Raw genomic sequence first — 23,883 nt, 5'->3', positions numbered from 1 at the left:
CTCATTCAGTCTATTACTGACACCAGACAATGATTTAGAACTGAGACAGCATCCTTGGATTTAGATGGAAAAGAGCGACAGAGTTGGGTGTCGTCTACATACTGGTGACACCGAACCCCAAAACCCTGGATGACCTCTCCCAGCAGTTTCATGTATATGTTAAATAGCACAGGGGACAAAACAGAACCCTAAGGGACACCACAGGCCAATAGTCAGGTTGTCAAATAAGAGCCCCCCAGCACCACCTTCCAAGTTCTCCCATCCAGGAAGGACCGGATACAAAACAGTACCTTCAAATCCCATCCCAGAGAAACGGCTTAGAAGGATACCATGGCCGATGGCATCAAAAGCTGCTAAGTTGGCCTTAACCCTGTAATGATGATCCTGTGTTGCATCAGGTGAGCAGCAGATATGTCCTTGTTTGACGCCAAGAAGAAATGGGAATTTTGCAAACATGTCTGTTTTGTAAAGTCCAATTAATGCACAGCAGACTACCACCAGGCTTTTTTGATGATGGATAACATGCTTTGTGGTAACCGCTCACAGATGGGATACATTTGTGGTGGTAAACATTTCTATCAGCCTTATGCTCCTGAACATTATTTCCGTCTTGGACTGTGTGGAGAGGAGGGGATACAAACATCCCTTTCCAACAGCACAATATGGAAAAGACCACAATGTCTATTTTGCTATGGCCAAACTCGTTCTTGCCAGAGCATTCTGGTTGAGGCCTGCATCCAGTCCTCCTGTCCCAAAAGAGACATCGGGTTTTTTTGATAACACAGAGAGATTTATTAAGTCGGGAGAACTGGGTCTATTTATTCTCCAGGAAGAATAACAAACTTAAACTGTACTGACTGATCTGCTGTTGCTACAGCTTAAGCTAGTGAGCAGAGCAGAAACAGGCTATTGACAGTAAGCTGCTAGACTTCAAGTCCAATAAATAAACAGACTCTCTAAACATAGTCTATGTTAGCGGTTCCCATCCTCAGGTCCCCAGATGTTCTTAGACTAAAACTCTCAGAAGCCTTCACCACTAGCTGCACTGGATGGGATTTCTGGGAGCTGTAGTTCACAAACGTCTGGGGACCCAAGGTGTGGAACCATTGTTGTGTGTCAAACCACTTACAACCCAGCACCATCTGGACGTTTTGGACTGGAACTCCCATCAACTCCAGCCAGTTCAATCAAAGACTGAGAACGTGTAGAGTTGTAATACAAAATATCTGGAAGGTGCTAGGTTGGGGGAAACCAACTGGTGCTCTTAGCAAGGATAGCATACCTGGGCAGAGAGAACTGAAGAAGGCCCCCAAAGCCTCTGCTTTGCCAGTAACAAGTTCATAACTAACTTCCTTCTGGTACTCCGCAGGTGTGAGCATGCTTTCAGACAAGATTCTTGCTTGGTACTTCCCTAAAAGATACCCAAAAAAAGGCAGGGAGGGAGGGGATGTTATGTGCAATTCAATTCACATGTAATCATGACACAAATAAATCTAAACACTGATTAAGATTTCAATAAGCCCAAGGGTACGATCTAAAGGCACAGGGGACTCTGAGGTAAAGCAGGCCTAGAACCAGTCTGTACAGTATCTGGAAAGGAGACTATCTGGGACAACCTTACATGAGCTGCAGAGTTTCCTCAAAAACAGGCAGAGATGCTCTCTCTCTCTCTCTCTCTCTCTCTCTGAGGTAAAGCAGGCCTAGAACCAGTCTGCATCTGGAAAGGAGACTGTCTCAGACAACCTCAAAGGCCCCACTAGGGGTAAATTTAATTAATTCATTCATTCATTCAAAGCAGAATACTGATGAGAGCCACCAAATGCAACCATTCCGACTGCAATTTCACGTTAAAGCACATTACTTTTCATGGAAGAGTATAGAATTCATAACATTGCTCCACTATACTCTGCTTCACTCTCTTGAGGTGTTTAACTGCTTCTGAATAAGACCAGATACTTAATTCCCTTCAGAAATAAACTCAGAAAGCCCACCTTCAGTGGAATCTAAGGAACAAGAAATAAAACTCATTCACCCCACATTTAAATGCTGTATCAACAGCGGGGTGTTTTTCCTTCCTATAGCTTGGCCTCTTTTCTCTTAAAGCTCACCATACCCAATAACAGTGCTCAGGGCAATAAAGCAGGTGACTGAATATGTGAACAGAGGAAAATGTGATCTGAAGATTGAACTAGTATTACAAACTAAATAGGTAGATGTTCAGGCATCTTCAGCTGTGAGGGTAAGGAAAGGATGATTATGGTGGAGATGACAGATTCCCCTCCCCAGTTCAATGAGTCCTATTATTCCAACAGCAAAAACCCAGCATTGGTTACTCCCCAGGATTTGTTATATGAGTGCATCCAATCTCTGAAGAAAGCCTTTTATAAACACACTGAAAAATGAGTTTAAATAATTTTACCCACTAGCTCGTTAACAGGTCCAGGGCAAAAGGCCTCTGAGTCACTCAAGAATGAAAATCCCAGAACGTCCCATGTTCTCCCTTGTAGCTCACCTGTGACAGCAATGCAAGAGTCAATGGTTCTGTTCCTACAGGCACAGATGATCACCACATAGTTGGTCTTCACTAGCTTTCCCTCCATGAGCATCTTAAACATTTCTGAGAGCCCCTCAGCTAAGGAATAGCTGCACTCAATGATGTGAACACTGTCATTACATGAGCTGGCTGCCAGTCCGGCGAGCCAAGGAAGCTGAGCTGACGTGACGGGGGCAATGGGGCCAGGAACCTGCGGGAAAGCTTGCGGGATGGCCTGCTGGCACTGCCGAATTTCAGACAGGTGAGATTCCCTCCAGGAGCGCATGAAGATCTGCTCCAAGTCCTCAATCAAAGGCACCTGGTCGGAAGCTGTGGAAACATCAAAATGGCATCAAAGGTAACAGTGAATCTGTTTACAAAAGCAGTCCATTTTCTGGTGAGCATGGCAGCTATATCAAATATATCCCAAACATCTGATTTGTTTGACTTCAACACTGGGTACGCCGTAAATCAGCCTTCCCTAACTTGGTGCCTCCTCTGTCTTGGTCGCAATAAAACTCACATTGTCTTTAGACAGCATGGTCAAGGATGGGAGTCGTAGTGAAACATAAGCACCAGGTTGGAGAAGAGTGTCACTGACTGCCTTTTTGTTTTTAAATTACACCCTCTATAGCTGAAGGAATACTTTACCTAATTGCTTCTTTCTTTCTTTCTTTGGCCAAATGATACAAGAGCTAAAAAATTCTGCAAAGTGAGAAAACCGTCCGCAAATCAAGACCCCTATAGTCCTTTATTGATTTCTTTATAATATTTTAGAGTATAATATTTTAGAGTATAATATTTTTGAGGGAAGGGACGTGGTGGCGCTGTGGGCTAAACCACAGAAGCCTGTGCTGCAGGATCAGAAGACCAAGTAGTCGTAAGATCGAATCCACGCAACAGAGTGAGCACCCGTCGCTTGTCCCAGCTCCCGCCAACCTAGCGGTTCGAAAGCGTGCAAATGCAAGTAGATAAATAGGTACCATCTCGGTGGGAAGGTAAACAGCGTTCCGTGTCTAAATCACACTGGCCATGTGACCACGGAAAGATTGTCTTCGGACAAACGCTGGCTCTATGGCTTGAAGAGCGGGATGAGCGCCGCCCCCTAGAGTCGGACACGACTGGCCAAAAATTGTCAAGGGGAACCTTTACCTTTACCTTTTTATTTTTGAGGGAAGCGCTTATAAAACAGGTAGCCCATAAAAAACAGTCAGCCCCCAGAGATTATTTGGTACCTCAAGAATCCCAATGTTCAAATAAAAGTGATATTTCTAGTCCATACGGCAGTGGATAACACAGCAAGCATGTAAGAAAGTAAAGGTAGAGGTTCCCTTTGACATTTAGTCCAGTCGTGTCCGACTCTAGGGTACGGTGCTCATCCCCGTTTCCAAGCCGTAGAGCCAGCCTTTGTCCAAAGACAGTTTCTGTGGTCATGTGGCCAGTGTGACTAGACACGGAATGCTGTTACTTTCCCACTGTGGTGATACCTATTTATCTACTCGCATTTACATGCTTTCGAACTGTTAGGTTGGCGGGAGCTGGGACAAGCGACGGGCACTCACTCCGTCGCATGGATTTGATCTTACGACTGCTGACCTTCTGACCCTGCAGCACAGAGGCTTCTGCGATTTAACCCGCAGCGCCACCACGTCCCTATATGTACAAGCATGTACTGCACATAAAATGCATAAACACATTTAAATCTACATTTTGGAGGCAAATTCTGCATGTCATTCCACATTTACCTTTACAATTTCATAGGGACATATCTGATGCCACCATAATGAAAATTGCACTGACCACCTCAAAGCCAGGAAACATGTGGTCCTTCCAGGTGTTGCTGGACTCTAGCTCTGATCATTGCTCGTCATTGGCTGTACTGGTTACGGCGGATGGGAGTTACTGTCCTACAACATCTGCAAGGCTACCTGTTTCCTCACTATGGATCTACCAACTCTGGGCAGTATTCATGGTATTACTGCATAATGAATGCCACACATTAATTACATTAACAATAACCACATGCTGTCATGTCATTTCTGACTTATGGTGACCCTTTTTCAGACCCTTTTCCAGGTAGAGAGTCCTCAGAAGTGGTTTCCCTTTCCCTTCTTCTGGGGGTGCCCTGAGACTGTGCGGCTTTGGCCCAAGGCCACCCAGGCTGGCTCTACTCACAGAAGGCGCTATGAGGAATCCCAACTCCCAACCTCTGGCTCCACAGCCAGATAACTAACTCACCGAGCTATCCAGATAGCTCATTAATTATATCAATGGCATACAAAGCTAATACAGCATACCAACTCACATGCTACACAATGCTTTTTTTAAAAAGTGGGATATACTGCCCAGGAGTGAATTTGCTTCTTGACAGTACTTGTCTACTCAGCCCAGTTCAGTTGACTCAAGCTTAGTCCTAGGTAACTTTTTTCCAAGCTGTGCCTAGGAAACGCAAAGGTGACAATCTTCCCTCCTTCACCCAGGGTTTCACAACAAAACATTTAAAACCTCTACTTCTAACACAATTGTTGTTTATGTTCTGGCTCTTGAATGTAGGGCTAAGTTGTGGTTTAGCTTTATGTGTAAACGCAACCAGCCCATCAACAAACTATGTTTCGCACTCTCACAAATCCCGCCCTCTTTTTTCCACTGACCATTTTGTACATTTGCCAATTCACACCCAAGTCATTTAAGATGTGATGTCCACTGAGGAAGGGGAAACTCACCGAGTTGAACAAGATAATAGACAGTTAGCAAGAGTTGCATTTCCTCTGAAATTGGCTGTATTGTGGAGGCTCCGTATTGTTCATAAGCCCTAGACAGAGACTGGGCATTCTTGTAACAAGTATATAAGAGAGGGCTCACTATAACGTCATTAAGGTTCCCACAAAGATAAGGGAAGTTTCCATGCCCTGTGAAACAAGCACAACATGCTGACTCCGATAGTAAGTAAACACCTTTAAAAGAGTGTCTCCTCCGCCCCCCCCCCACCGCCCTTGTACTAGTTCTGTAGATTACGTTACCTTTAAATATGACAGGCTTTGCTTTATATATTTTAAGCAAGTTGTCAGGAATGGAAACAGGTTCTCCTGTGGCCACTGCAGGAGAAGATGCTGGGCCTACCAAGGAACCGTGAGGTAAACAGGACAAGCTGCCGCTGCCTCCATCTATGAATCAATTCAGAGAGATCAATCAGAAGTCAGTGATTGCAACAAAGACATAAAACTGGAAAAACAAACATGTATCAGGGTACTTCTGCTTTCCAATAATGTGTATAATAGAAAGAGGCAATGATCAGAGCTTGGAAAGGGGGAAAAATAAATCAGTCCAGCTGAAGGATTTGGGGTGACATTTCAACTAAGTCACTTCCCATGTTTGGCCCCAAATCCTGATGGTTCTTGTCAATAAAGTACTTTGTCTCCCTGTTGCTTCTGGCCAGGGATGGGAAATGTTTCTTGTTTGGACTACAGCTCCCAGAATCCCACAGCCAACATGGTCACTACAGCCCTAATAATCCAGGTGTAGTCCATTTTTCCTTCTGACCCTGACTTCTGCTCTTTCTCCCTCTTTCCTGCTGCCACCATGTTCCTCCTGGCCCCTCCCTCCCGTCTCAGTGCACATTTTCTCCTGCCCACCTTATGGCAGAACAGGCGAAGAGTCCCCAGCTGGAGGCACTGGCTTCACGGTCTGCCTGCTTCAACACAAGGGCATTATTACCCATGGGTCACTTTTCTATTGACCTACAGTATACGCGAGCCACACTGGCTCTCTGGGGAAGTTTCATTGGATCTGCAAGTCTCACGCCAAATGTGACCCTCAAGTGGTTTCCAGATAGAAAAGTGATTTAACAAATCTTATAAAACTTTAGAAACGGCACTGAAATAAAAAGAAATAAACTGTTGTTAATTCAGAAAACTGTATAATTATTCAACTGTGGTCTAAGAAAGTGAAATCATTTAAGTATGGTCACATTTTCTTCTTTCTGTCTTGAAGTCATACAGAATTATTCAGAGCCAGGGAGGGCAAGTTCCAGGGTCTTATTGGTTCCATCAACTTGCAGGGAGCTGCCCACACCCCCATCATCATCCCCAAATGTTTGTTGTCCCTTCCTCTCACTACCACACACACACAAAAATAAATACTTTACCTTAAAGAGTGTCATCTGTCCTTCAGAGGACATGTTCAAGCATGCATGTTCTCTGCACACTTCATTTATAACCAGACTAGCACATGCAGAAGGCTTCCGGGAACATTCACCCAGCTGGAAGCCAATTGCATGGGGAGTGTGCTCCTTGTGCTCAAGACAAATTGTTTTCTTAAAGGACTGAGTGATGCTTTCTTTGCTGAGATAATAAGTATCCTTCATGCTTTTATAGTACTGAGTACCAGTGGGAAGGGAGCTTTTAGAATCTAAAGGGATTCTCCTTACCCAGTAACTCTATTGGTAAAGTTCTTTTGCCCGCTCATGACTCGCTCCCCCTTCTTGTGTGTTTGCTTTGCTTCCTTTGTTTCTTAGTCATTATCTCTCCTTTCCTGACCTCCCCTCCCCCAGCAAGCAGGAAGCATGGAGGGGCCTCTCCCATGTGTAGAAACTCCATTTTTCCTATTTTTGTGCTGACTGTAACTACAGACAGCAACTGTAAGTAAATACATATGTTTTTTTCCGCCGAAAATGCTTGGACAACGATTTTTAGCACATAAAGTGCTAGTCATTGTGAAAGGGGGTGGGCTACTGAGACTTAAACTATTCTCTCATGCTTTCTCTATGCCATCCTTGTTTGTACCTGATACTCTGATAACTATAAAAGGAATTAACAACATTCTCCAATATTCTCCTCTCATTTTAGTTGCAGTCAAGGTAGAAAGAACGAGGTGAGGGGTGAAAAACAGGACAAGGGGCACGTGCAGCCCAGGGTCCACATGTTACCTACACCTCCTTCAGTCCGCCAGCTTACAAGCAGAAGTCATATGACAAGAGTTCACCTATGTAAATACATTGTTTTAAAACAGAAGAAATTCTCACTTACCATTTTTATTTCTGTTTGCAATTTGAGGGTTGGGCTGCAAATTCCAGGCTTCATTGGATGATGGAGACTCTGGCGACCATCCTTTGTGCCGTTTTTTAGGTGGTCCTGGGTTTGTTAAAGTGCCTAAAGTAACATTAAGAAGTTTCTATTTTAAAATGACACTTATTTCCTTTATGACAGCACACATCTGGCCACTTCTAAAAATTTCATGCTTTCCATAGGAAATTTCCTTTCCAAAGGGACAAGATGATACAGTATACAGAAATGGTGCCCATATACTAAAAACACTACAGCCCCTCAATATATGAAAACATCATTTTACAAAGAGTACAAACAACGTACTGTGTACCAACATCGAAAACTGGCCGAGACAACGCATTATGCCTGAGTACAGGTAGACACAGACATCCCAACTTGGTTCCCTCCAGGTGGGTGTCCTGGCTAGGGATGATGGGAGCTGTTGTTCAATCCATTGGCCACATTAGCCATTACAAGGAAGAACGGGATGTGGGGCTGCTATCGCTAGCAGAATTACTGACACAATTCATTCTCTCTAGTTCTACAGAATGATAAACTGAGGAAAGCAACACAACCCAGACTGCAGCCTGGGTGTGTGTGTGGTTTTTTGCATTCGTTGCCTGTGGTACAGTCATAGGACCTGCCCTCTACTTTAGCAAGGGCAACTGCTTCTAATTGTAGCAGCAGCAACAGCAGCAGTATGCCGCATTTCTCCCAACAAGGGACCCAAGGCGGCTCACAGCATTAAAACCCACGCAATAAGTTAAATATTAAAAGTCAAATTAAGCAATATATAATTTAAAATAAAATTAGTGAATAATAAAATAAAATTAGTGAATAATAAAAAATAGTAGTAGTAGTACCCTGTTTCCCCTAAAATAAGACCTAGCCTGAAAATAAGCCCTAGTATGATTTTTCAGGATGCTTGTAATATAAGCCCTACCCCAAAAATAAGCTCCGGTCAAGTGAAACCCCGCCCTCCACCCTTGTGCAGCAACCAGAAGAGGATGACATGACAATTTCAGGAAATGTCAATTGTTATACATGAAATAAAATAAAAACATCTCCTGAAAATAAGCCCTAATGCACTTTTTGGAGCAAAAATTAATATAAACCCTGTCCTATTTTCGGAGAAACAGGATGGTGGTGGTAGTAGTAGTAGTAGTAGTAGTAGCAGTAGTAGTAGTGGTGGTGGTGAATCTACATTAATCAGGACTAAGCAATGGATTTCACATGTAGATGAAAGCTTCCTGAGGTGGCTTTCTTTGTCAAAGAAGATATAACATCTTCTTGCATGCTAAATTCATTTCTAAGCACCACTGTCCCTCTAAGGCAGTGGTCCTCAATCTTGGGCCTCCATATGTTCTTGGACTTCAACTCCCAGAAATCCTGGCCAGCAGAGGTGGAGGTGAAGGCTTCTGGGAGTTGTAGTCCAAGAACATCTGGAGGCCCAAGGTTGAGGACCACTGCTCTAAGGGAAAAGTTGCAATATTACCTGAAGCAGGACCAAGATTTATTTTCCTAACTCTGCCACATGATGGCAGCACACAATCATGTTCTGCTACCCATCCAGCGGGATTCATTTCTCTTTCTCAAGCAAATCCACAGGAAGAAACTCCGCATGTGCGCGCACACACACACACACACACACACACACACACACACACACACACACACACCCCTAAATAAAATGCTAGTACTCTCAACATTCTCAAGATGACCTATATAAAAACAACACAAAATTGCAAAATACCTTATAGCTGGTTTTTTTAAAAAAAAATGGTCACAACTGAATTCCAAATAAACAAGGGTTTTAATTAAGCACAGATGGCCCTAGTTGAAAAGATATATAATGAACTACTTCACCAGGACCCTTTGCTGAAGATTGCGCCCTGGTGTTTATTGTTCCCTGCCTGTACTACGAGCAAGGGAACTTTGATTCCTAGTTCTGTGTTCTCTGCTCACAGGACAGGTACAACACAAACCAGGTCAGACTCAAGAGAGTGGGAGATTCCATTCGGCTTGGTCCAACATGTGGAAATGTTTTTTATGCAATTCTCAAAGCTAACAGACAGTTCTGATCTCTGGCAACCCGGAAGTCAAAATGAGTTGGATCCAGACTTAGCCATATTTAGAGAAGGTCCACTAAATTAATGGGAATTAAGTTAGTTGTAAGTCCCACTGATTTCAGTAGGTCTTCTCTAACTCATCCAGTGCCATTCATCAAAAAGCAAGAGTGACTTAAAAAGGGAGAACTACGCAGCTGATCATCAGATCTTAAATACACACACGTAGTAGTGAAGTCTCATCAGTTTTGATGGAATTGACGCAACAACTGTTTTCACATATTTAAACACTGTACATACTGCATCCTCTGTAATAATTCTTCCTGTATTGCATACAATGAAATCAGAGTAATTGTACGTTTTATTAGTAAGCACTTACATGCTGTTTCCTTTTATAAAATATTTTCCAAGGTGGATTATAATAAAAGGGGGAAAGGCACAAAAAAAAAAGTGCAAGAGACTTGATCAATCAAATCTAAGCAGCACATAAATGAGGCTAAATTATTTAAGAGTTAATTTGCAACTGAAGCCTGAATGCATTGCTCAGTAGCTATCTTTTCTAGAGTTTTGAAGCAAGCGACGTGATACTGTTTTGCTATCCTGTATGATATTTCCAAACTGAATTTGTTATGTATGATTTTGATAATATATGATTTAAAATAAAATTAATGTACAATTTTAAAAAATAAGTGGCAAACGTTCTTCCATAGCGACAGCACTGCATAGGAATTCCCTGAAGACGTCTTCATTCTGCCTTACTGCTAACCCCATAAAGTTTTTTTGTAATATGCTGTTGTTTTTATTACATTGGTTCAATTCTTTTGCCTTTCACATTTTATGGAAGGATGCCTTGAGAGGGACTACCCTAAAATGTGGGATAGAAAAATACTAAGGGAGAGAGAGAGAGAGAACCAAGGAAGATACCTAATACAGATGGTCTTGTCATGGAAGATGCACCACTTTTCACTGTGTGTTGCTGGGGAGAGTCTTTGCCATTGTAAACTGGGTGGCACACAGTTGATGAGAGATGCTCAGGAGCTGTATCAAAGAGGAGAAGAAATAAGAACGCTATTTCACTGATGCTACTGTATAGCTTACTGGATGGGACATGGTGGGTTCAAGTCTGCTTTCAGAGTTATTTTCAGGATGTGACAGAACCTTTCCATTGAATTCTCTAGAACTATTCCTTTAACAACCATCTGTTGATCCAGGTACTATTGTCAAAACTACCAATATTAGTTCAAGGCCTCTAATAAATGTGAGGTCTGTTGCTGAGTCCAAGGTAACTGCCTAAAAGAAAAATAAGATTGACTGTTCCACAAACACTTGAATTTGAACTCATAATACAGAGCAGGACCAAAAAGCAACACTCAGTGATCGTTACAAAGAAGAGCCGAAAAGAACGGCCTGACTCTTGTTGAGCTGCTTGGTACTTCCTCCAAATGTTTTACATTAAGTTCTGCCTTTTAGGCCAAAGTGTGTCCCTGAATGGTTCTATGAACATCAGTACCTTGTATAATGGGGCCATTAGGTTGTCCCAACAATGGGACAAGGGCATCTTCCCTCATGTTTCCCGTGCAAGAGGGCAAATGTACTACCTTTAATTGTACACTTGCATTTGACAAAATGAACTCAGTCCAATAAACGCTCATGTTGGAAGGCAATGAGCTCTTTCAGATACAGAGGTTCACCATCTTTGTATCTCAGAGACTCCTGGCCCTGTACATTGTGGTGAAGTCAATGAACCCTTGAGGAGAGCAGGAGCACCAGCAAAAATAATGCTCTATTCTCTATTTCATTGCATCAGTGCGGGGCTTCCTCACTTGGGTTGATGCCATCTACTGTGCTGTTGGGTGCTTGCCAAGTTGCTTCTGATGTGACAAATCAAGAGTGTTGCTCTGACCCTCTAAATGAATGGCATCCACCAAGTCCCACCATTAATAATAACCCCTGCTCAAGGTCTCCCAACTAAAGAACATGCCTTCCTTTACCAAGTCAACCGATCTCATTTTCAGAAAATCTGAACCATTGCTGTTTCTTCCTTTGCAACATTAAAGTTACATAATTCTTCTGCAGCTTTTTTCCCACAGCTTTCAGCAACAGTGGTAGTAGTGGTGGAGGAGGAGGCCCAGAGTGGGTAAGGGAAGAGTTGGGACCCACTTTGGGAACAAAACATCAGTAATGAAAAAGGTTTGGTGCTTTGTGTGATTGAGAAACCTGGTCTGTAAAGCTTCCGATTTGTGTCTGACTCAATGTGGATTACATAGCCCTTCCTAGTAAACATGGGAAAATCAGGAGGAGGGCTTTGAATTTTTATTTTGTATTTTTTTTAACTAAGAGATTCAGACTCCCCAGCTAGCACGGGTACCAGCCATCCTGGCTTAAGAATTCTGCATCCATAGTCCAAAGGAGCAACACGCCCCAAGTTGGACTGTGGGTGGAAGGGGATGCGTCCTCATTCCACCACAGGTGGCACAGTTACTAAAAGCTTGAACAGTGCGATGTTTCAACTCCATGACAGCAATTCGTTCATTTGCAGCTCTTTGTTAGTGTCCAAAAGGGAAACGGCTGTTGTCCGATTCAGAGGACACAGTCTTTAGACTGGCAAGAGGAAAATCTCCAAGAAGTCTGACCGCTTTTTCCTTGCTAAGTGTACCTAATTTATTTGCTTTTTTTAACACAAAGAGGTTAAAAAGCAGCAATCTGGGGGCCACTTGTGCTCATGATGCAGCACAACATCTCTGATGTGCTTTCACATTCCCAGTCTTCTAAACAAATCAGAGCGAAATGCCCATATCCACCCCTTGCTGTTTGGTATTCCCCAAAAGAAAGAAAGAAAAGTTGCGACACATGACTTAATATTTACCCATCGGATGAACCCCAGCTTGAACAACTGGAGGGGTTGCTAGAACAGGCTCATTGGTGACAGTAGCTGAGGAACTTGTGTTCTCTGGAGGCTGGAACAAGGAGCTGGAACCAGTGCTGGATAAAGACTGCCGGCTTCTGAACTCTACAAAAGCAAGATACTCTTTGTCCAGTGACAGCTGTGCACACTGCTGTCTGCACACCTTCTGCTTAATGGTGGAACGTTTGCATTTTCATTACAGACAGAAACACATGCATTGTTACTACCAAGGGAGAAAACCACGCCTTTTTAATATTGGAAGCAGGAATAATCCCCTGATGCTGAAAGGTGAGAGGTTCCAGGCTGATAAAAGGAAGCATTTTTCCCACACAGAGCACTAACAGTAGACTGTAGAACTCACTGCCACAAGATATACTGATATGTTGCCCACTTGGACAGATTTTAAAAAATGATTTGACAAATTCATGGAGGTTAGGACTACCAGTAGCTACTAGCAAGGATGGCTATATCACCTCCAGCATTGGAGGCTGAGTGCCTCCCATACATCAGTTTCTGGGAAATGCAAGATGACGCATGCAGTTGACTCCTGTCTTGTTGGCAGGCTTCCCGTAGGGAATGCTGGGCAATTCCGGCCTTTGGTCTGGTCCAGAATGGCTTTCTTTACATTCAGATTTATATCATACAATGATATACACATCCATCCATCCATGTGGATGCATTTATTTCTAAGCACCCCACCCTTTCTCCAAAGGTTTCAGAACATCTACAGCAATTCAAGGGCTAAAATCCTACTGCACTGCTACACCTGTTGGAGGATGATTGCCCCTCAATTTAAGAAATATCTGTAGACATTATTTGTTGTACATCAAGCTAAGGAACTCAGGTTGCAACTATAGATGGGGGTATTCGTATTTGTATATGAATTTCCACACACAGCTGGACTGAACAATGGTCCATTCATGCATCTGACGGTGGTGGCGGGCCCGGGTCATCCTTTCAATCGCTCCTGGAGCACCGCTCTCTTCCCGCTCAGCTGACCACTCAGCAGCCGTGCAGAGAGACGCATCCTCTCTCCCCCTGCCCGGAGTGGCGACTGAAAATGGCTTCCCCTATGGAGTATCTTCGCTGGATGATGAGGTATTTCGCCCATTGGAAGGCACTGAACCATTTTCAATGTATTTCAATGGTTTTTTTCTTTCACTTGACGATGATATCGCTTAACAGCGATTTTAACGGAACGGATTATCGTCGTCAAGCGGGTTATCGCTGTCAATCTAGGTGACCGCATTACAGTAGATACATACTTCTAAATTCTATTGTACACTTAAAAGAATGTTCTGTGACCGGCCAGCATCTCAGGATTTATGAAGAGCCACAGATCTTGCTTGCAACTAAACTTTCCTGAGGAACTGTAAAGCTCTTCGCCATCTTACCTGACGCCTTCCAGCAGATTGCAGACCCTTTAGTGAGGGCTCCCTGTGCATTCCTGACCAAATAATACTTTAAGTGTTTCTGTTTCTTGGGCTGAGTGGTCAGCTTAAGATTGATGTGATTGGAAAACTCAGTAAAGTAGCAGAAACCTTTCTTGCCACAGCCGATACAATTGCCAGAGAAACCTGATGAAATAAACAATACACAAAGATGGAGAAAGATAAGGGAAACAGCACAGATCATAGCACTCCACCCTTTTCAAGTGGCTCTTTAAAATGCACGTAGTGCAATCTCCCCACCCCCCACGTCTCAGGCCATACATTCACAAAAAGGCACATAAATGTCACTAGGAGCTCAGCTTTTTTCTAAACAGAAGTCTGTGTTTAATAATTGCTCGTCTCTTCAATGACTCATTTTAATGGCATCTTGAAGATGGATGGAAATCCCATTTCTCTTTGTTAACACTGCCAGACAGACAGATCGATAAAATGATCGAAAGGGGAAAGAGTGACAAATTGATACCACGGCACGATCAAGCGTGGTGACACATTTTTAGATTTCAGCAGTGGGGACGGGAATAATCTTGTGGAAGGTCTAGCCACAAGATTTGGCTTCAAGGGCACTAACAGCTGTTGTTTCTCACACATTTGAATGATGGGTCGGAAGGTGTATTCAACCCATGATATGAATTCACATAAGCCAACTCAGAATCTGGAGACTGTGAGAATTTCCTTACAGTTGCTTCTTGATAAGAAGTTACCAACCTTAGCAACTTGTTTTTAACCTTTAACATGGAAGGAAGTTGAGGTTTTAAAAAACTGAATGCAGGCACAATTAAAACTAACAGATTCTCCTAACCAGATCCAATGCTTATGTTTAAGTGTTAAAACTACAAGCATGAATCTTTCTGTACCGAGCCACTTGACAGCCAAATTAAGAGCCAAAACCTCTAGTTTTTCTGACAGCATTCTCACTTTAAACATCTATATGGCAGACAAAAGCCATCTGGTCCCGACCACACTGGGATTAGCTTTTCCTGTTGAATTTGGCCACTGAAAATGGCTGATAATTTTGTTTGACTTTGCTTTTTGAGAAACTGACCAAAATATCTTTGCTCTGAACAGATTTTGTGAGATCACCCTGATGGCAAACCCAGTCATCTGCATAATGGTGCCATTTGTGAATCGGTTTAGACTGAGGACCATGCTTCCTCTCCTCCTTTTTGTGATCCTATCATGTGGCCAAATCGAACAAGCTGTGTCACACGACATCATTGTGATGCTTCCACGACCCCTAGTTGAGGTTGTCTCAGGAACAGATCCCTAGGTTCGTTTTGTTTTTTAATGGGTTAGGGAGGATTGGTGGGAAATAGGTAATGAATGGAAGGGGCGGGGGAAAGTGGGTGTTTAAGAAGAGGCAATGTTATGAAAATCTCTCTCTCTCTCTCTCTCTCTCTGTCTCCGTCTCCTTCTCTACACACACAGACATATACACGTACTTTCAGAACATCTCTAGTATACTAGGTTGGTACGGCAAACACAAAGGCCAAAGCATCAAGCTAACCAGGAACTCAATACATGGAGGCTCAGGTTCTGTGGCAGGACTGCTCATTTCATAACCAAACAAAATAAAATAGGTTCTCCATATACATTGTAGATAAGGCAAAGGTCAGAAGAGCCAGGAGGCGCTCTCATTTATCTCTGTCATAGGCCCGAGACCTCGAGATGGCTAGAGATCAATATTTGGGGTCTGACTGATAAAGACCTTTCCCCTCTGGGTCATCGGTTCAACACCAGCCTGCATCAATAGTGACCAAAGGTTGTTACAGTCTGATGAGAGCTCCATGGTTTATGCTAATTACATGGCTTGACTCTGCTGGACCACTTTCTGAGGCGGCATCTCCTTTCTCAGTGCAGTGACATTTGGGTTGAGGATAGGGCCAAAGACAAGGGAGGAAGTCATGGAGGCAGAGAAGAATTAAGAGACTTCCATGTTTTGTGTGTTCCCTTTCTGTCAAGGCTGCTTTCAATGTCCCATCAAGGCTCAGTTATAAGGGTTTAAATGGGAGTTGGACAAATTTATGGAGGAGTAGGGTCAGCGATGGCTATCAGCTGTGGTGGCAAAATGAAAAACCTCCAGTAGCACCAGAACCAGTATGCTTCTGGATATCCATCACCAGGAAACATGAATAGGATGGTGCTCTTGCCCTCATGTCCAGCTTGTGGGCTTCCCATAGTCATCTGGTTGGTCACTGTGGGAAACAGGATGCTGGACGAGACAGGCCTCTAACCTGATCCAGCCCACAAAGCTCTTGTTCTGTCCTTAATCACAGAATCATTAACACTGAAAGAGAACCGAAAGCCATTCAAAAGACCATCTAGTCCATCTCTCTCTCTCTCTCTCTCTCTCTCTCTCTGCTTATACAGGGAAACCCCCAATGCTGGAAGTGGTCCTGTCAGAGCTTCAAAGTAATGAAACCACACATTACAAGGAAGAATGTTTACTTGGCAACAAAGGAGACAACAAGGTTGTCATTTGGAGAAAACCAGGTAACAAACTGTAACATCATCACATTTTTAGCGCAATGAGCAGGGCTTGAAAAATTTTAGAATGTCTCACCAGTCAGTCAAAAATGTCACCAGCCAGCATGACTGGACTATAGCCTTGCAATTTATTGGGACCGGGAATCACTGATTTATACCCTCAGACTCTGGTTGCTTTATTACCTCCGTGCCTGTGGTGTCATGAAGCTTGTATTTTGAATGCCTTTCTTTTGAATGTCTCCAGCAAAAATAAAACTCAAAGCAAAAGTGCCCAGCATCTTAAGGAGCCACAGTTCCCTCCCACCCCAGGATGTGTCCTTGTTCAGTTGAAATTGGGAGCAGGGAATCTCCATATTCTCCAGCATGAGACTACTCTACATTCTCCTGCAGATCTATATCTCTATGTGCTGCTGGAACTCTCTTCTTGCAAGCAGTTTTCCCTTTGCAATGGGAGGTTGGAGGGGAGGACTGCAGGATTAGAGAGGGAGGGAGAGAGAGAGAGAGACAGGCAGAGGGAAGGAGGCAGGCAGGGAGGGAGCTGTGACTCGTCCAGCAGCATTTCCCGACGAGTGCATTTTTCAAGCCCTGGCAATGAGAAATATTTACTCACTGCTTCTAAAGTATTTGGAGCAGGCTGTTGGGGTGGGTGGGAATCTGAACCATCTGGGGCCATTTTTCTGAAATATATTTTTGCTTTAAAATTACAAAAAAAAAAACATTAGCAACAGACTACTCTTTAAATAATCTGCAGTGAAGCTGTTGAGTTGGTTTTTTAAAAAATCAATTAGTGCCTATCCATGATTTTCTAAAACTAATATTCTGGTTCAAGGGGACAACGGGTGAAGTCTATTTTATTGCTGTACCTCAGTCTTTTCATCATTGCACAGGTAATGCATGAATGAAGCCATTTTTGGACACTTGATGGTATATGGCAGTGGTGTCGAACTGTGGCCCTCCAGATGTTCTTGGACTTCAACTCCCAGAAGCCTTCACCACCACCTCTGCTGGCCAGGATTTCTGGGAGTTGAAGGCCAAGAACATCTGGAGGGCCACAGTTCGACACCACTGGTATATGGAATGGTCCTCTTAACAGAGTGGCTGCTCCTGAGATTCGATCTCAAGCCACAAGGAGATGATGGATGCATCTTTCCATGCTGTGACAAGCCAAACCAAATGATTTCTTAAGATCAAGCTGCTATTAAATATTAAGTCACACTTAAAAAAAAACACAGACGGCACCTTCCAAGAGCAACCATGCCCTGGTGGTAAAAGTTGGCATGCCTCCACAGTTCAAGATTGTCCGCATGGCATGGCATGGCAGTACACACCACAGGCTCCTCTAGTTGGATGTGCTTGGGTAAGTTTCACCTTCTGAGGCATGAAAAAAGTAGGAGAAGCCAGGTGGTGAGTCGCATGCTAAACCTCTCCCATTATGCTTATCTGCGGGAGCCTAGTCACTTATGCTTACATTGGCAATAAAGCTTTTGTTGGAGGTAGTGATAGGAACCCTGGCCCAAATTCTCTTTGCTCTTGCAACTGCATACGGGGAGTGGTGGGTACATTTCTTCCCAGCAGGATCTCCTCTGCATGCCCAACTGGGCCCTGGTTAGGCAATCAGATGTATACTGTACCAAGGTGCACAACCAAATGAATGAAGGACAGCCTGCCAGAGGAGTAGAGCCGCCATGCGTTTGGTAACCTTTCCTCAATTGGATTTTGGCTAATGTTGCTGGGGTCTCCAGTGCTGGATCAAACTCATTTTGCAAATTACTGACCAATCTCTAATTTTGCCATCATGGGGAATGTAACTGAACAGTCAGCCAAATTTATGCAGTGCTGGATGATGTGGATAATCTAGATCATGGGTCAGGAAACTGTGATCCTGCATATTGCTGGATTTTATCTCCCATCAGGTCCAGCCAGCATGGGAGTTACGGTCTAATGCCACCTGGAGGGCCATAGGATTTCCAGATTATGAGAAATACAGGGAAGTGCATTTCCTTAAAGCTTCTTGAAAAACTTTTGAAAGGAAGCTCTCCCGTTCTAATGAGCCAACAGTATTTGACAACGTGGTGTGCCTCTCCTGCCTTATGACTTTGATGTGTTTGCATTCCAAAGGGAGAAAAATGCATCGATTTTGGAAAAAGAGAACTTTTGGTTAAATGTGTGGTTAAAAGAAGCATACGGTTTCTTATCTTACCAATGCACAGAAACCATAGGAGTTGTAAGATGGGGAAAAAAAGAGTCAACTATTTCAAGCAAAACCAATAAACAGACCCTATTTATATCCGGCAGGCATATCACTGACCTGTCATGGTGGGGAGGCAGGACCCAAACAGACCGCTCAGGAAATTACTAAACACAGAGATATGTTTCCTTCTAAGCCTACAAATGCCCTCCAGGGACACCCACAGATGGCTGTGGAGCCAAGCTCAGAAAACACTGAGGAAGCCACTGCAGAGATGATTGGTGGAGATCAGTGTTTTTCCTTCTGACTCCTTCACACTTATCTCCAACAGCAAATAAAGAGAACGGCCCCTTGAGAAAACACATCCCTAGGCATATTAATGGGTCCATGGGCCAGTACCGTATATAGAAGACCACCAGGATGTGTGTCAGGGTAGCCACAATACTAGAGCTACGGATCTTTTGCCTTTCAGTCTGAGACCCTGGGAAGCCCTGCCCTAACCGGGGGAGGGGGGAGCGGAGGGGTTAAGGAATTTGATTGTTAAGGGTTGCTGTCTTTAAGTTCCGTAAGCTTGCTTTTTCTGTCATTGAGCTAAGAACCAAAGGTAACCAATATTCAAGGATACACCGAAGACCACACTGAAAGATTTTAATATTGAGCCTATCTTTGGGATGCTCTCGCTCAGAAGTGTAATATCTGGTTAAGAATTTGAAATAAAAAGAATCAAGGATGCACAAAGGAACAGAGATGTGAGAAAGGAAGGGCGTGGTATGCAGTTTTCAAGGCCTTGGTTTATACAGTGCAATGGAGAGGCATCCACCAATAATCCTGAGCATCCTTCACAATGAATCAGATCCACGTCCATCCATTTGATACAATACTGTACTCTTGGCCATTTGGACAAGCCCTAACTGCTCTCGCTTGCCACCTTTTTTCAGGTCCCTATCTTATACACTTCACTTGCATCCTGATTTTATTCCAAAACTGGGATTCTGTGTTCCTTCTCTCTTCCTGTTCATGGCTTTCTTTGGATTATTACGGGTCTTAGGAAGGGGCCTTGCTTTCACTGCCCTCCATTTCAAGCCCTGCTTCTTGCAACTGCCTTCAATGTGAGGATCAAGGAATCTTAATCATGGCTACAAACTCACCATCAGCCAAGATGTCAGGCAGCCAGAAGCAAATAAAATGACATGATTGTTCTCGGGCTTCACCCACTCAATGCATTTGAAATATTCTAGTGAGTGCTTGGGAATGCGATTTTTCACAACTTCAGTTTCCAGAAGGGTCATGCTGACTGGGGGATTTTGAGAGGTCCTGTACCCAGAAGTAACTTTTCCAGTCACAAACACAACATATACCACAAAGGAAGAGGTTGGAGCCAACGAAGAAAGAGGTAAAGAAGTAGCTTCAGCTATTTTATATAGAATTGGATCTTAAAAGCTTAATTATTGAACACAATCCAGTATTTCAAATACTGGAAACACAAACCAATGCAGAATCACCAGAAAATTCGCGAGCAAAACTGGAACTTGTGTTTCTGTTCCTGATGTAAGAGCACGATTACTTTTTTTAGAAATTAACTTAAATATAACACGAAGAGTATCATCTTCAATATGTAGTCAAAACGGTTCTCTGAGTATGTGGAGAATACAAAGAAGAACTGCAGCACGATTCTGTGCATATTTATTGAAAAGCACAGCATTACGGTGTTTAATAGAGCCTACTCTCAAGTAAGGCTACACAGGATTGTAGCCTTAGTTGTTATTCCCAAATGTTCCCTACCAGCCTTTTCTCTTCTGGTTTAGCATGTAATTAACACATATACTACTTCCTCTGTGTTAACAACCTTAGGAACTGTAGGCTGTTAATAGGACTAGCAATGAATGGGCTAAGTGGTACAACATTATTGCCTGTATCTTTAAAATGACAAGATACCCCTAATTTACAGCCCCTTTAATTCTTTTACTATTGCAGACCAATTGTATTGTGACCCATCAAAGTCAGCAAGATCCCACAGCAAAGCACGTTATGGCTAGACAAGGCTGAGTATATTCTGAACCTTCACACAAAGCTGGCTGTAAACTCAAATCCCAAACTTATTTATACTGGATTCTCACTCTATTCTTTTGATGTTACTGGTCGCCAAGATGGCTGACGGTAACCCTAACACCCTCTATACTTGTAGTTTTAGAAGAGGTACTGTAGTAGCCATGCTAGTCTGTGCTAGCATATCAGGTAAAAACAAAAAGAAAATAAAGAAGACCAAAATTATTGCACGTTAAAGACTCACTGCTGTATTTTGATGTGAGCTTTCATGGACAAATCCGAGGAAATGCAATATGTTAAGAAATCAGTAAGTTACAGAAAATACCATGTGAACCTTCCAAGAGAAGTGCTGGACTTATTCCACTTTAACAGCATGAAATATTTTTAGTTTTTCTCTGAATACTAGATTTGACTAACATTTATAGAGCTTAAAAAAACCCTCTCCCTTAATGACCTTATTCAATGCTATTCAATTCCCCCCCCCCCCACTTAACCAAGGTCAATTTTTACACGTATCCCTGACTAATTCACAAAGTCTAATTCTAATGCAGAGGTCAAAGATCTGTGCATCCATACTGCTAGTATTTCACCCTTAACACCAGGAACTCTAGATGGCCTATGTACATTTTCTATGTACGTACTACAATGGATGTTGTCCCCTGCAAAGCAAGTTAGATAAGCCAAGCAAAGAGCAGGAAAGGGAAGACAATCTACCTACCACAATGAGGTTTCCTCTGCCCTAGTCTAAGAGAAAGATACAGTACAGCCTCCTATGGGCTCTAAAAGACTAACTTATTTCCAAGATAGCATGCTAGGAATTGCAGCTGGAGGAGTCAGGGTTCTGTAATGTGGAAGATGTTTTATATTTATCCACTAGAAAGCTTTTCAGTGCCAAGAAGAAAGAAAAACGCTGCAAACGTATACAGTCTAGTTAGAAAATAAAGCTCGTTCTACCTAATAGATCTTACTTCTTGGTAAACAAGAAGATATTTGTTTAATGTTTTTATACACCATCCTTCATCAAAGTAAACCACAGGGTTGCAATATTAAATTATGTTATTTGAAACCTTGCTCAAAATTCGACAGTTCAGTTCCACTGGAATTAAGAGGACTCCTTTCCAAGTTCATATGTTCAGGTAAGAACCAGGGGCAACTTGCGCAGAAGTGTAGCGAAAACGACAACGATAACAACGATAACAACAACAACAACGACAACGACAACGACAACAATAACGACAACGACGACGACAACACCAACACCAACACCACCAACACCAACACCAACACCAACACCAACACCAACACCAACAACACCAACAACACCAACAACACCAACAACAACAACAACAACAACAACAACAACAACAACAATAATAATAATAATAATAATAATAATAATAATAATAATAATAATAATAATAATAATAATAATAATAATAATAATAATAATAATAATAATAATAATTTAAAAAAACCCACCCCTACCATGCTAATCCTGGCAACACTGGACCCAGAACCTGGAAAAGCTCCTTATTCAGACTATAATTTGCAGACTCCCATGCAGAATTTGGTCCATCTGGAGCAAGGACCTCCACTTACCTAAGAGGGCATTGCGCCCATGATCATCAGGCAAGAATCTTTTATCTACGGCACACACCAAAAGATGACCAGGTACATTTGGTGACTTGGCACCAACAAGCAGAAATCCCGAAGGCACTTCAATCTGTTCATTGGAAATGGATGCTAATCTCAAATCTTTACCAGCCTGACAGAAACCTGGAGGAAAAAAATCACAAGAGATCTAATCCCGCATACAGGTTAAACATGATCAATGAGTGGAATGCAATAATTTTAATCTTGTTGTATAGAAAAGAAAGGGTATTATATAGACAATTTAATAAGATTTCTGCTCTCTAGACTACAGATTCAAGGTAAAAGAAAAACAAAACCAATGACAAGGCACAACGGCCCTCCTCCTTTCATACATGTACGTTGACACATTTAGGAAAGGTTCAGGATTGAGCCCAGAAGTAAGGCGGAGGAAGGAAAGAGGTTCGGTAGATGCTGTAGCACCAATTGTAGCGCAACCTGGGTCAGATAAGATAGTTCCAGAGCATCTCTTTTCTTCCTGTTCAACATAACAGAGCACAGCAGAAGAAATGAATGGAGTGAAAAATGCCTGAATATGCAAGTTTACAAAACATTCACAAATGAAAATGGCTCCAGCAAAGAAGGATGAGATGAATGTAATGAGCAAAATCATATTATAGCAACTGGAAACAGAGAAAGGACTACAGTCATCCAGGGTATAAAAGAGTGGATGAGAATCAGCTGAAGAGGATTTTTACAATAGTATTTTCTTAAGATTTCTGTATCCCCTTCTCTGAGGAACTCAGTGTTTTGCATCCAAGTGTATTTTATACAACATTAAAGTTGAAGGTGAACACAACTCAGTCTAGCCCAATTTCACTGTAAAGGGGAGGATGGGAACTGCAAGGATGAAAGCACAAAGGCAAGGTTGAGGGGCATGGAGAGAGACTTCCAAATATAAGCAAAGGAGAGCATTAATGAGGTCCTAGATTTCACACCCAGAATCCAGGAAGTGGAGAGTGAATCAGAGACCATAATTAGAGAGACACAGGTAAAGGTCACATTAACTTTCTGTTTTATTTCTGGTAACACGTTGCACAAAAACAAGGCGACACAATTTGGATTTCAAGTGCAGCCTTTAAAAAGGGTTTTTTAAATATATATATATATATAGGGACTGAAATCCAGTACAATACCACAACTAGAGCAGGCCCATTGAAACACTGGATATTTGGTGAGTTAGTTGTATCTGTGGTCCAGCTTCAGCAGAAGTAGCAAATTTATCTCTAGTTTGCACCATTCCACATTCTAGTGGAGACTCACATAACTGAATTTCCCTCCATGATGGATGGATGGATGGAATTAGTCGTTTTGGGTTCTGGAGTTTTGCTACTCTACTGGCTCAGCTCGGCTGGTGGAGGAAAGGGAAGAACCAGCTGGATGACCTATTGCTTCTGATTTGGGTATGTGTGTGTATTTGTGCACACACATGCTCATACAAACACTTTAAATCAGAATAGGATGGACTGTGATTTATCTCTTTCCAGATTGCCTCATTTGGGTTCCATTTTGTGCTCA

At 42.7% G+C, this 23,883-nt stretch overlaps 1 protein-coding gene across 3 annotated transcripts in view; it reads right to left on the bottom strand.

Moving 5' to 3' along the window:
- The window catches only part of GREB1 (growth regulating estrogen receptor binding 1), a 101,794-nt gene that overhangs the window by 32,501 nt on the left and 45,410 nt on the right, over positions 1–23,883 (bottom strand). For all 3 annotated transcript variants that reach the window (XM_078388168.1, XM_078388163.1, XM_020802326.3), the window contains exons 4-12: positions 22,315–22,491; positions 13,941–14,123; positions 12,508–12,651; positions 10,566–10,679; positions 7,558–7,680; positions 5,554–5,697; positions 5,257–5,442; positions 2,513–2,863; positions 1,283–1,411 (exon numbers count right to left, since the gene is read on the bottom strand). In XM_078388168.1, the coding sequence (XP_078244294.1) occupies positions 1,283–1,411; positions 2,513–2,863; positions 5,257–5,442; positions 5,554–5,697; positions 7,558–7,680; positions 10,566–10,679; positions 12,508–12,651; positions 13,941–14,123; positions 22,315–22,491 (1,551 nt within the window). The remainder of the gene's footprint in view (positions 1–1,282; positions 1,412–2,512; positions 2,864–5,256; positions 5,443–5,553; positions 5,698–7,557; positions 7,681–10,565; positions 10,680–12,507; positions 12,652–13,940; positions 14,124–22,314; positions 22,492–23,883) is intronic.

Source organism: Pogona vitticeps, chromosome 1 (assembly GCF_051106095.1).
Source record: "Pogona vitticeps strain Pit_001003342236 chromosome 1, PviZW2.1, whole genome shotgun sequence".
NCBI lineage: Eukaryota > Metazoa > Chordata > Lepidosauria > Squamata > Agamidae > Pogona > Pogona vitticeps.
The sequence above is the reverse complement of the archived record's forward strand: the minus strand, read 5'-3'. Positions and strand labels throughout refer to the sequence as shown.